The sequence below is a fragment of the Erpetoichthys calabaricus genome, chromosome 16 (assembly GCF_900747795.2).
Source record: "Erpetoichthys calabaricus chromosome 16, fErpCal1.3, whole genome shotgun sequence".
Lineage (NCBI taxonomy): Eukaryota > Metazoa > Chordata > Cladistia > Polypteriformes > Polypteridae > Erpetoichthys > Erpetoichthys calabaricus.
The window spans coordinates 67894046-67907521 of record NC_041409.2 but is presented as its reverse complement, the minus strand read 5'-3'; the positions used below and the strand labels follow the sequence as shown (position 1 = coordinate 67907521).

At 38.6% G+C, this 13476-nt stretch overlaps 1 protein-coding gene across 4 annotated transcripts in view; it reads right to left on the bottom strand.

The window, feature by feature from the left end:
- The window catches only part of mis18bp1 (MIS18 binding protein 1), a 62379-nt gene that overhangs the window by 18642 nt on the left and 30261 nt on the right, over window positions 1–13476 (bottom strand). For all 4 annotated transcript variants that reach the window (XM_051919906.1, XM_028821703.2, XM_051919907.1 and 1 more), the window contains 3 exons: window positions 12961–13051; window positions 7087–7175; window positions 6702–6880 (listed from right to left, as the gene is read on the bottom strand). In XM_051919906.1, coding sequence (XP_051775866.1) covers window positions 6702–6880; window positions 7087–7175; window positions 12961–13051 — 359 coding nt within the window. The remainder of the gene's footprint in view (window positions 1–6701; window positions 6881–7086; window positions 7176–12960; window positions 13052–13476) is intronic.

Sequence of the window (13476 nt, the reverse complement as noted above, 5' to 3'; positions counted from 1 at the left end):
GATCGGTGTGGCATCCGCAGTAATGCGGGCTCTGCATCAGTCTGTCGTGGTGAAAAAGGAGCTGAGCCGCAAGGCGAAGCTCTCAATTTACCAGTCGATCTATGTTCCTACCCTCACCTATGGTCATGAGCTATGGGTAGTGACCGAAAGAACGAGATCGTGAATACAAGCGGCTGAAATGAGTTTCCTCCGCAGGGTGTCTGGGCTTTCCCTTAAAGATAGGGTGAGAAGCTCAGTCATCCGGGAGGGGCTCAGAGTAGAGCTGCTGCTCCTCTGCATCGAGAGGAGTCAGATGAGGTGGCTTGGGCATCTGATCAGAATGCCTCCTGGGCGCCTCCCTGGTGAGGTGTTCCAGGCACATCTAACCGGGAGGAGGCCCCAAGGAAGACCCAGGACACGCTGGAGGGACTATGTCTCTTGGCTGGCCTGGGAACGCCTTGGGATTCTCCCGGAAGAGCTACAAGAAGTGGCCAGGGAGAGGGAAGTCTGGGCATCTCTGCTCAAGCTGCTGCCCCCGCGACCCGATCTCGGATAAGCAGAAGAGGATGGTGTAAAATTGTTCATATTCAGTACCTGGTTTTGATTATGCTTGTTTTTATCACACAAAAACAAAACCAAATAGTAAACTGTGTTGTGTAGTGTAGTAAGCTTCCACTAACATTAAACTCATATTATATCCAAACCTGTTAAGTGTACAGTTCTGTCTCATTGTGACACAAAAACTAAACTCCACAGTAGCTCTAACAGTACCATAATTACTAAAACTGAAACTATTATATATATATAAATAAATAAAATAGAAATGTCTTTGTAAAATAAAAACTAAATTAAAACTAAAAATATACGACAAAGGAAAACTAAAACTAAACTGAATTTCCAAGTAAGGTCAGAAAAAATATAGAAATAAAAACTAATATAAAAAGGCGAAATCATAATAACCTTGCTAGGCAGGGATTTACTTTAAAATGTTTGAAGCGCCGCACAAAATGCAGATCACGCGGCACGGGATCAGTAGCAAGCCAGCAGCTGATCAAGCAAAGAGGAGGTTTAAAAAAAAAAAAAAATAAAAAAATCTGCTATTTGATTCCCATTGTATCACCGTTAAAAAGGGTTTTCGGAGGAGTGACCATGTCGCCTTGGGGTGCGTTCAGCCCCCCCTCTTCACAACGGTGCATAGCACTTGGCGTTGGGAAGGGGTTGGAGAGCAAAGCAAGAAGGGGGCAAAGCTCCCTAGTATAGTTAAAAATCTTATACTTAAAATATACTGGATTTTATCTCCTGAATCTAGCAGGAATACTGACCAAAGTATAATAAACCCTTAAAAGTTTTGTCTCATTATACAGTATACTTATATATATATATTATATACTTCTAATTTACCCCTATTTTGGATATCCTTAGTTTACCTGATGCTACACATTTATTAAATTATACTATTTTTGGTCATTATACAAGTTCACCTTTTGAACATTTAGCTATTTGGACAGTGAATCATATGCTTGAGGTCACCAGTGGAAATTAAAGGGAAGAACATTTAGGACTGAAGCCAGGATGCATGTCTTTACACAAAGTGGTGTGGGAATCTGAAACAAACTACAGAGACATGCAGTTGAAGCAGCAACCATGACAACCTATAAGAAGTTTCTGGATAAGATATTGGGACACCTTAGCTATTAGCTAAATAATCTTAAGGAACTGAATGGTCACTTTTCTCATTTGTCAAATTTCCTAAGTTCTGTATAAATCTTATGAAAACATAGCTTAAAATTAGTTTAATATTAAAAAGGCACATAATATTACTAGAGATGAAAAACATTGGGAAAAGCTCACTTCTTGTTGACTACACATTACAAAATAATGTTGGCTCTGTATTTTAATTTCAAGCACCTCAAATATATAGTAACAGCTTTGTCAAACTATTATCAGTGCCAATAATTTGTTGCTTAAATGAAAAAAAGTTCTATTCATACTATATACACATACATATATATATATATATACACATATATATATACATACACATATATATACAGGTGCTGGTCATAAAATTAGAATATCATGACAAAGTTGATTTATTTCAGTAATTCCATTCAAAAAGTGAAACTTGTATATTAGATTCATTCATTACACACAGACTGATGTATTTCAAATGTTTATTTCTTTTAATTTAGATGATTATAACTGACAACTAATGAATGTCCCAAATTCAGTATCTCAGAAAATTCGAATATTGTGAAAAGGTTCAATATTGAAGACACCTGGTGCCACACTCTAATCAGCTAATTAACTCAAAACACCTGCAAAAGCCTTTAAATGGTCTCTCAGTCTAGTTCTGTAGGCTACACAATCATGGGAAGACTGCTGACTTGACAGATGTCCAAAAGACGACCACTGACACCTTGCACAAGGAGGGCAAGACACAAAAGGTCATTGCTAAAGAGGCTGGCTGTTCACAGAGCTCTGTGTCCAAGCACATTAATAGAGAGTAGAAGGGAAGGACAAGATGTGGTAGAAAAAAGTGTATAAGCAATAGGGATAACTGCACCCTGGAGAGGATTGTGAAACAAAACCCATTCAAAAATGTGGGGGAGATTCACAAAGAGTGGACTGCTGCTGGAGTCAGTGCTTCAAGAACCACCACGCACAGACGTATGCAAGACATGGGTTTCAGCTGTCGCAATCCTTGTGTCAAGCCACTCTTGAACAAGAGACAGCGTCAGAAGCGTCTCGCCTTTGGACTGCTGCTGAGTGGTCCAAAGTTATGTTCTCTGATGAAAGTAAATTTGCATTTCCTTTGGAAATCAAGGTCCCAGAGTCTGGAGGAAGAGAGGAGAGGCACAGAATCCATGTTGCATGAGGTCCAGTGTAAAGTTTTCACAGTCAGTGATGGTTTGGGGTGCCATGTCATCTGCTGGTGTTGGTCCATTGTGTTTTCTGAGGTCCAAGGTCAACGCAGCAGTCTACCAGGAAGTTTTACAGCACTTCATGCTTCCTGCTGCTGACGAACTTTATGGAGATGCAGATTTCATTTTGCAACAGGACCTGGCACCTGCACACAGTGCCAAAGCTACCAGTACCTGGTTTAAGGACCATGGTATCCCTGTTGTTGATTGGCCTGCAAACTCGCCTGACCTTAACCCCATAGAAAATCTATGGGGTATTGTGAAGAGGAAGATGCAATACGCCAGACCCAACAATTCAGAAGAGCTGAAGGTCACTATCAGAGCAACATGGGCTCTCATAACACCTGAGCAGTGCCACAGACTGATCGACTCCATGCCACGCCGCATTGCTGCAGTAATCCAGGCCAAAGGAGCCCCAACTAAATATTGAGTGCTATACATGCTCATACTTTTCATGTTCATACCTTTCAGTTGGCCAACATTTCTAAAAATCCTTTTTTTTTCTAATTTTCCGAGATACTGAATTTGTGACTTTCATTAGTTGTCAGTTATAATCATCAGCATTAAAAGAAATAAACATTTGAAATACATCAGTCTGTGTGTAATGAATGAATCTAATATACAAGTTTCACTTTTTGAATGGAATTACTGAAATAAATCAACTTTGTCATGATATTGTAATTTTATGACAGCACCTGTATGTGTGTGTGTATATATGTATATATATATATATATATATATATATATATATATATATATATATATATATATATATATATATATATATATAGTAATCCCTCCTCCATCGCGGGGGTTGCGTTCCAGAGCCACCCGAGAAATAAGAAAAATCCGCGAAGTAGAAACCATATGTTTATATGGTTATTTTTATATTGTCATGCTTGGGTCACAGATTTGCACAGAAACACAGGAGGTTGTAGAGAGACAGGAACGTTATTCAAACACTGCAAAACAAACATTTGTCTCTTTTTCAAAAGTTTAAACTGTGCTCCATGACAAGACAGAGATGACAGTTCCGTCTCACAATTAAAAGAATGCAAACATATCTTCCTCTTCAAAGGAGTGCGCGTCAGGAGCAGTGACTGTCAGAGAGATAGAGAAAAGCAAACAAATCAATAGGGCTGTTTGGCTTTTAAGTATGCGAAGCACCGCGGCACAAAGCTGTTGAAGGCAGCAGCTCACACCCCCTCCGTCAGGAGCAGAGAAAGAGAGAGAGAGAGAAGAGAGACAGAGAAAAACAAACAATCGAAAATCAATATGTGCCCTTCGTGCTTTTAAGTATGCGAAGCACCGTGCAGCATGTCGCTTCACGAAGCAGCTGCACAGAAGGTAGCAACGTGAAGATAATCTTTCAGCATTTTTAGACGAGCGTCCGTATCGTCTAGGTGTGTGAACAGCCCCCCCTGCTCAATCCCCCTACGTCAGGATCAGAGAAAGTCAGCGCAAGAGAGAGAGAGAGAAAAGTAAGTTGGGTAGCTTCTCAGCCATCTGCCAATAGCGTCCCTTGTATGAAATCAACTGGGCAAACCAACTGAGGAAGCATGTACCAGAAATTAAAAGACCCCATTGTCCGCAGAAATCCGCGAACCAGCAAAAAATCCGCGATATATATTTAAATATGCTTACATATAAAAATCCGTGATAGAGTGAAGCCGCGAAAGGTGAAGCGCGATATAGCGAGGGATTACTGTATATATATATATATATATATATATATATATATATATATATATATATGCACATATACATACACACATACACATAGAGACAGAGAGAGAATAATTTATTTGCGTCACAGGAAAATTTAGCTGTTTACAGTAAAGTAGAAACATGCCCTTTTACGAAGAGTTAATACACCTGTGCTTTCCTTGTATTTCAGCATGTTATCTAATGTTGTTTAAAAAGAATGCATCTGTTTGTCATTTGTATTAGAAATAAAGTTCTATTGAGGATATGTTCACACTTTGACAGTTCCCTGTGGTATATTAACATCAAGATCCCACTGAGAATCCACAGAACACCAGTAGTGATGAGCGAATTCCACTTTGTTCACTTCGCCTCAAGTTTGGAGAAATCAGTTTTTGCAAATATCGCCAAACTCTGCGAAATGCATTGAAGTCAATGGGGAAGGACTAACTGAAATAGATTTGACTGGATTTTAATGGTGCAATTATTTTTCAAATGTGCCTGACTGCCAGGGAAACATCTGCCAACTATACTGGACCAATTACTGTAGCCAAAAAAGTGACCTGAGCTGAGAGGCAGCAGTGCCAACCACTACACCATCATCATCAAGTTCTTCCATGTGAACCCTGAATACCATGAGGACTAATTGAGGTCATTTATGTTAGGTAGAATGCCCAGAGGGGGCTGGGCAGTCTCGTGGCCTCGGAACCCCTGCAGATTTTATTTTTTCTTCAGCAGTCTAGTTTTTTTTGTTTTTATCTGTTCTCCCTAGCCATCTGACTTTACTTTTATTCTATGTTAATTAGTATTGCCTAATTTTATTTTTTTATATATTTTGTCTTTTTTCATCATGTAAAACACTTTGAGCTACATCATTTGTATTAAAATGTGCTATATAAATAAATGTTGTTGTTGTACATCACCGTGCCTCTGTGAGATCAAAGAAACACAGTTAACAGATGCGCAATCATATATTTCATCAAAACAAAGTGGAAATGCTGACATCATAGTCAAAAGTCATAAAAATATAAATTCAAATTGGTGTGCCATGATTGAAGCTGCTGGCTTGTTCTATTTTTTGAAGTTGCACTGAAGGCTCTCCAAACTGCCTGTGCTGATTCTTTGCACTTTTTCTGCTATGACAAAGATAGAAACGTCTTGTAAATAGTAATAAACCTTTTGTTATTATTGCAGAGTCTCTTGTGTTTGGGGGAGCACCAGACTCCTTCAATATTTGTTTTTTTATCTCCATGTCACTAATTACACGTGCATAGGGCATACACCTCCACTTATACTGACGTGGAACTCATAGATCGACCTGCACATTTGATAAACAAATAACTAGTTATTTATGATGTATATGTTTCATAAAAATAAAATTTTGAGAATCTGCATTATTTACTTATCTGTTCGGCCACTAACCATTAGCTGTTACAGCTCCGGGGGATGTCACATTGGCCTTGCCAAGCATTATGGGGCATGGAGGAAAATAAAAAAAATTCTCCTAAACCAGCCAAATTATCAGTAAATAATTCGATGAACAAGGGCAAACGCAGCAAATCTGCTGTGAATAACACTTCGCCGAAATTCGCTGATCAACACCTGCAGAGAAGCACAGTGGGTTTATATATAAAAAGTGTACAAATCTGGAAAGGCCACATTTAATTAATTTAGATGCACTAATAGAAATTCTTTAGGACTCATTCACAAATTTATTAACGATATGGCATATTAATAATGATGTGGCAAATTGCAGTGCCAGCACATATTTTTCGCAAGACTCTAAGCTATTTCTGACCTCTCTGGTAATAATCGTCACAGTGCAGCAAAGGCTAAAAATATGCTTGTGGTGATACACCAACAATAATTATCAGGAATGCTGAAACAAACAAACGAAAAATAAATTCAAATAAAAAAGATGGTAAAATATCTCAGAATATTTGAAATCTTCATCTAACTCCTTAGAAATGTGATTGATGCATTTTCTCTCAAAATGTCTTGCATCCTTTTTCACAAATTACCTAAATTTGTCATTATAAAAGGTTAAGACAATCACAACAATCAAACTGAATGTAAAAAGAGAAAAATACATACATCTTGAGTTTCTTCCTTATTTAAATAATTGACATGGCCGTTATCCAATCTTACATTAAAGTCTCTGTCAATTATCATCCTCTGTCCTCTCCAATATTCAAGTGGAGGTTTGATTCGTCTACCACTACGGGTTATTTTCATTGTCTCCAGTGAAAATGTGGCATTAGGAGATTGAACAGCTATTTGAAGAAGAAAAATAGAAATTTAGAAGCTTAGTAAGAAAAGCATTACGACGTCATTGTAGGTTAACATACTGTACACAACATTAAAAGAAAGCAGCAGTAAACACTGCTTAAAAATATCTCAAACACAAAACTGTCAAACAAAATTTAAAAAGTTAATTAAGGGTTGTCAGTAATAGTGTAGATTTTCAAATATTTCTTACATTTCTGGAACAAACTTTCTGTCTCTGAATTATGTTTGCACTCAACCTTAGTTATTGCCTTACTTCCTTTAGACGCTTTGGACTTAGACCTAACAAAAAAAAACAAAAAAAACAAACACCTTATTTTGGTTGTACAAGCAACATAATGAACACAAACAAATAAAATATTCTTACTCATTCACTGTATGACAGTTTTGCATCAAACTTCTTATTCTCCCTGGGAAAGACTATGTCAGTGTAGTGGAATAGAGATTCCACCCTATAGCACAGCCTTACAATCACAAGGAGCAACTTTTCCATATTTGTAAAAATATTTCAGGTGTCATGGGAGGCTGCTGTGGAAGAATAATTTTAGGGTAACATGGCATTCATCTTAAAGATACAGAATAAAGGCTTAATAAATGTCAGAAACCTGTTCAGGCACACTAGAAAACCAGATAAAGGTCAAGTGAACAACAAAATGTACACTGAAAAATAAGAATTGGTTTAGGAAAAATACGGAGATGGTCAAATAAATAATGTACTAGAAGAAAGGTTGATGTAATATACAAAATGTACTGAAGGATGACTAAGAGATGACTAAGAAATCAGCAGTTGTCCTAAAAATGAGAATGGACAATTGGTATATGCACAGAAATTTCAAGGGTGGTGGCACAACTCAAAGGTATAAGAAGAACCAGAATATAACTAACTTTTATTTTATATAAATCATTTGGGTGTAAACCAAGGAACCAACTACAGTAAAATGTATGCATTGATTGACACTTTATGTAAATTCAGTAGTTTATAAAATGAACCTCTATTCTTTGTTTTCTCTGACTATTCTGATCATTCAAAGAATGCTCCCTCCAAGGCATTTTGCTGAGGAGTAATTAAAAGATACAATGAACAGCTTTTCTCCTGTCTGATTGCTGAATTGATGATGTTTCTTTCTTTAATAAGATACTAATTTCTACCCACTGCCAATCCTGTACACATTTTGAGTACTTAGAGAATGCATATGCCTACATATTATGTTTTTGTGAAAGGTATTTCAACAATATGGAGTTCCATGATCAATGCTGTGTCCCATTTGTTTACAACATTTCTGCTTCAAGAGCTGTTTACATGATTACCATTACTTCAAATCTTTTAAAGTGGGTATAAGACTCCACTAAGGGTTTGTTGTCTCTTTTTCAGTTGTTTGTGTTAGTGGACAGAGTGCATTATATATATATATATACTAGGGGGCTCCGCCCCCTGCTCGCTTCGCTCGCCAACCCCTGGTGTTGGGAATGACAAAGAGCGTGATGTATGAATGAGATATAGAATAGTGTGAAGGTGTAGATGATGCAAATAGAAAGCAAACAATAAAGTGTGTGGTACAGTTGAAAGGTTTATTGGAAAATTTCTTTGTACACGCCGTTTAAGTGTAAAAGGTAATTCCAGCTCAGAACTTGTAAGGTCAATGAAGATGGTTATTGTTATGATCAGAGTCAAGTTTGTCAGAGCTTAGAAAGAGTTGTGTCTTTCCAGGAAGTAATGGAATGACTTGGGTATTTATGTTTTCCACATTAATATTTTTTGGACATAATAGATAGATAGATAGATATATAGTGCGTTGTGTTAAAAGGGGCATTTGGTCTAATGAGATTGCTGTTCCAAATCTCTCTGTAACTAAGTCGTCGCAGATAAAGGCTTGAGGAATTGTAATAATATGTGGCTGAAGTCCATCTGTATTCGTGAGTGTACCATCTCTCAGTTGTAATAAGCAATTGTTATGATCTGGTTCTGGACATCGTATCTTTTTTACTAACTGTATCTTTTGAAAGCAATGCCAATTGTCTGCGTATTTTAAGGTGCACTGAACAATAGCTGAGTGCATGGCATCTGGAAGAATAGCTAATCACTGTCTAAAATCTCTTCCTCATAAAAGTACCTTTCCTCCAAATCGAATATTATTATTCATAAACGTTTGTTCATGCCATTGAACATTCATCAATAAACAACATTTTTTCAAGACGGAGGTCACGTGCAGTGCCACCGCTAATGTTCATAGTGGATTCCGATTTGTAGGATCTAATGTAGTTGATAAAGATTTCACTTTCAGGTACATCGTCAGTTATAAGCTTCTGTAGATATTCAGTATATGAATGTAAAGAAGGCAGTCTAATTTGACCCTTTTGACAACAACGTGTAAATGTATAACTTGTATTGCCAGTTGTTTCTTCAGGGAAGTGAACTGAATGACAATGATTGCAAATGACATTCATTAATCCGAATGAATTTTCCTGGTGTATGTTTTGCTTGTGCCGTTTGAGAGGCGCGTTGTTGCATGTGTAGTATTTGGGACGTGTTGTTTTGGAGCTGTAATCGATTTGCCTGTGCTGTGTGAGAAGCCCGTTGTTGCCTTCGCTGCCATTAACGTATGTCTGAGACGGGAGGTGTTTCGTTTTGAATCCGTGCCTGTTGCGATGCAGCACTTTGATTGATAGTTTGTGTCATGTGGATCTAGGATGTAGATTTGTGCATATTAAATGAACTATTGTAGGATGTAATGCAGTTCATAAAGTTTTTACTTTTAGGTACATCGTTAGTTAGAAGCTTTAGTTGAGCTTTGCGTTTTTGGAGTCGAGTCATTTTTTCTTTTAGAAATATGGATAAGTAATAAGGAGTATTGCACTCACTGTTAATATGGAGCCTTTTCTGCGGTTGAACGGTTAATAGTGCCTTATTGTAATGAGATCCACCTATGCTGCATAGCCGTCTATTTTGTTGTTTCTTTCGTGTTCGTGTGTTTGTTCCTGTTATCCTTTCCTTTTCGTTTTGTACCCGTGAGCGTGTATTCATGACTTGTTTCTTTCTCAGCATGCGAAATATGGATAAGTAATAAGGAGGATCGCAGTCACTGTTAATATGTTTCCTTTTCTGCAGTTGAACGGTTAATAGTGCTTTATTGTAAGGAGATCCACCGATGCTGACACCTATGCTGTCTAGTGTGAAGGTGTTGATGTTCACTTTAGAATATGTGGCTTTGGGTGTCACTTCTTATGGATGTGTGTGTGTGTGTGTGGGGGGGGGGGGTGGAGGATTGTTGTCGCGCGAGCGTCTTCTTTCTTTTTGTGTTCCTGTGTCTTGTTGAATCCCCCTGTTTGTGTGTGTCCCGTCCCTTGCTTGTAGGGTCTGTGGGGTGGTTTTGTGTTCTTTTTTTTGTGTTCCATGGGCTTGTTGAATCCCCCTCTTGGTGTGTGTCCCGTCCGGTGCCTGTAGGGGGGGGGGGGTGCCTTGCTGTTGTGCGCGAGCCTCTTTTTTTTTTTTTTTGGGTCTAGTCTCGTGTGCAATGTGTTTCGTGCTTTGCCTGCGTTTCCTCATTTCTCCATTTTCCCTGTGCTCACTCCTTTTTTCTGTGGTCTTGTCCGCCTCTCGCGGCCCCTCATCCGCCTCTCTCGCCCTCTTTTGTCCGCCTTTCTCGGCTCCTCAGCCGACTCTCGCGGACTCTTTTTGCGCCTGCGCAGTACGTCTTTTTGCAGCTACGGCCCATTGCCGGATGTGCCTGCGTCCATCATCCGGTTTAGCATTCTCGGTTAGTAATATGGATATATATATATATATATATATATATATATATATATACACACACACACACACACCTTTCAACAAAACGGACAGCTAAGCACCAATTATACCATTTTTCGATACTTGGAATATCACAAAAACAAAAAATACAATACATTTCAGTGAATAAACATATTCACAGCTTGAAGCCTTTTGCAGCAAGAAATGTGTTGTAGAGTAGGCACAATTCTATTTAAATTTGTGAATTTCCCCTTGGGATTAAAGAATCTATCTATCTATCTATCTATCTACTAGGGGGCTTCGCTCGCCAACCCCTGGTCATGGGTAACACGAAATACATCCGATAGAGATTATTGTCTGTCTTGGTAATTGTTACATATGTATTATGTTCAGTGCCACGATATCTGTAGGTCTATGTAAGATATGTAAATGACAATAGCAGTGTAATTGTTATGTTATGTAGGTATAGATGTGCAGATCTATGCATGAGATATATTGGAGTGGTTATTATACTCTTAACGTCAACGTTACATGAATGCCGAACTCTTGAGATGGCAACATAAAGTTGTCCATGTCTAAATACAGGCTCAGAGAGGTAAAGGCTGACTGTGTCCATGGTCTGTCCTTGGGATTTGTTGATTGTCATGGCAAATGCAGCTGTAATGGGAGATTGGCGTCGTCTAAGTGAACAGTATTGTTAGCAACCATTAATAATGTATCACTGTAATGTGCTTAACATATGCTGTGTAGTGTGGACGTTTGGCGATTCTGTCCGTATAATACGGAGCGTTCATTTATTCATATTATACCTGTGGTGTCGTGTGTGTGTTCTTTGTGGTTGTCGGTGTAGGCGCACGCGTCCTCCGTATTATGTCGGGTTTGGACGTTTGGGGCCTCCGTACTTTCTCTGGTTTGACTGTGGGGCGGGACGCCGAGGCCTCGTGTGTGTTACCTCCGTGAGTATTTATAATATTGTATTACTGTAATGTGATTCACATATGCCGTGGAGTCCGGATCTTTGGGGCGTCTGTACTATCCTGGGTGTTTGCTTGCGGTGTTTTAGAAGTGCTTTGTAGGCGCCTGCACCTTCTGTACTATGTCGGGTCTGACTATGCTGTGTAGCGTGGACGTGTACGGTTTCGTATTCCTCCATCATATATGCTGTGTACTCTGGACGTTTGGGGATTCTGTCCGTGTAATACGGAGCGTTCGTTTATTAATATTATACCTCCGGTGCCGTGTGTGTGTTTTATGTGGTTGTCGCTGTAGGCGCATGCGCCCTCTGTACTCTCTCGGGTTTAACTTTGCTGTGTTTTGTGGACGTTTGGGGACTCCATACTCACTCCGGTTTGATTGTGGGGCGGGACGCTGAAGCCTCTTGTGTTTGTTTTGTCTGTGAGTACTCATATTATTGTATTACTGTAATGTGATTCACATATGCCGTGGAGTCTGTATCTCTGGGGCTTCTGTACCATCTCGGGGGTTTGCCTGCAGTGTGTTAGACCCTCGTTGTAGGCGCCCGCACCTTCCGTACTATGTCGGGTTTGACTATGCTGTGTAGTGTGGACGGTTAGGGTTCCGTATTGTCTGTGGTCGTTGCTTTACTTCGTATTTCCGTTAGTTGCGCTCTTTCGGTTTTGGTGGTGTATCAGAATTCGCTTGCGGTGGTTAGCTATGGTTCAGAAGCGCGTTGTAGGCGCCTGCGCTTTCCGTACTATCTTGGGTTTGATTATGCTGTGTGTTGTGGACCTTTGTGGACTCCGTAGTATTTCCCGTTTCACTCTGGGACAGTGGGCTGAATCCTCTTTATTGTGTGGCTGTGTCGTTACCTCATTTCTTATTTACGTTAGTTGACCTCCTTCGTTTTTGAGCTGTGACTCCTTCGTTCTCGGTGGATCAGACTTCGCTCGCTGTCAGCGCCTGCGCACTATGTCTCCTGCGTCCATGGGCATGCCATGTACCTGCGTCCATATCCGTTTCTTTCCCCTTGGGATTAATAAAGTATCTATCTATCTATCTATCTATTCTGACTCCTTTAACTGAAGAGTGTTGACTTTAGAAAAAAACATTATTTAAAGACGGTGGCATTTATGTTGGTAATACTGATTATTCTTTGTAAAAATATATTAAGGATTACTATGTATGTTTATATATACTACTGAATGCTGCATAAGCTATTTAAAAAATAAGAAACATGACCTGGGGGTGGAATAAAATAGGCAATGACTTCTGTTGTCTCAGAAAAACAGAAAAGAGTAGGATAAAAAACAATTTACATAAGATCCTAGAATGATTGAGTTTATTAATAAATAAATATACCTGTTAAGCTCTTTAATGTAGTTTTTACAGTGTACCTTCCAGTTTTGAGGAAATCCAAAAGCAAATTTTTTAAGGAAAGATGAGGGAAACTCTATAAGAAAAAAGGTGCAAATCAAAATGCGTATATAATTTAAAAAATACATTTGATAGATAAGCTGTTGTAGCCATAATATGCCAAATAAAAAACTTCAAATTAAAAAAATCTACACACACATACAAATAATATGTAACAAATAATAATCAGATGTATCTATTGTATAAAGTGACATTACCAACATGCTAAGAGTGCATTTTAAAATTTAGCTCTTTTAAAGAACTGTTTTAGCTCTGAGGTCTTGTCAAGATCTATGGTCACAACATGATCAATACAATAACACAATTATATTTTAATATTCACTTACAGATGGAATACCTTGTAGTGGACATTTTGTTACTAGTGGTGAACCAACTGGTAGTTTGCTTTAAATTGTCACAATTCACATGTGGCAAAGACACCACAGAGTGCTTATTATAATA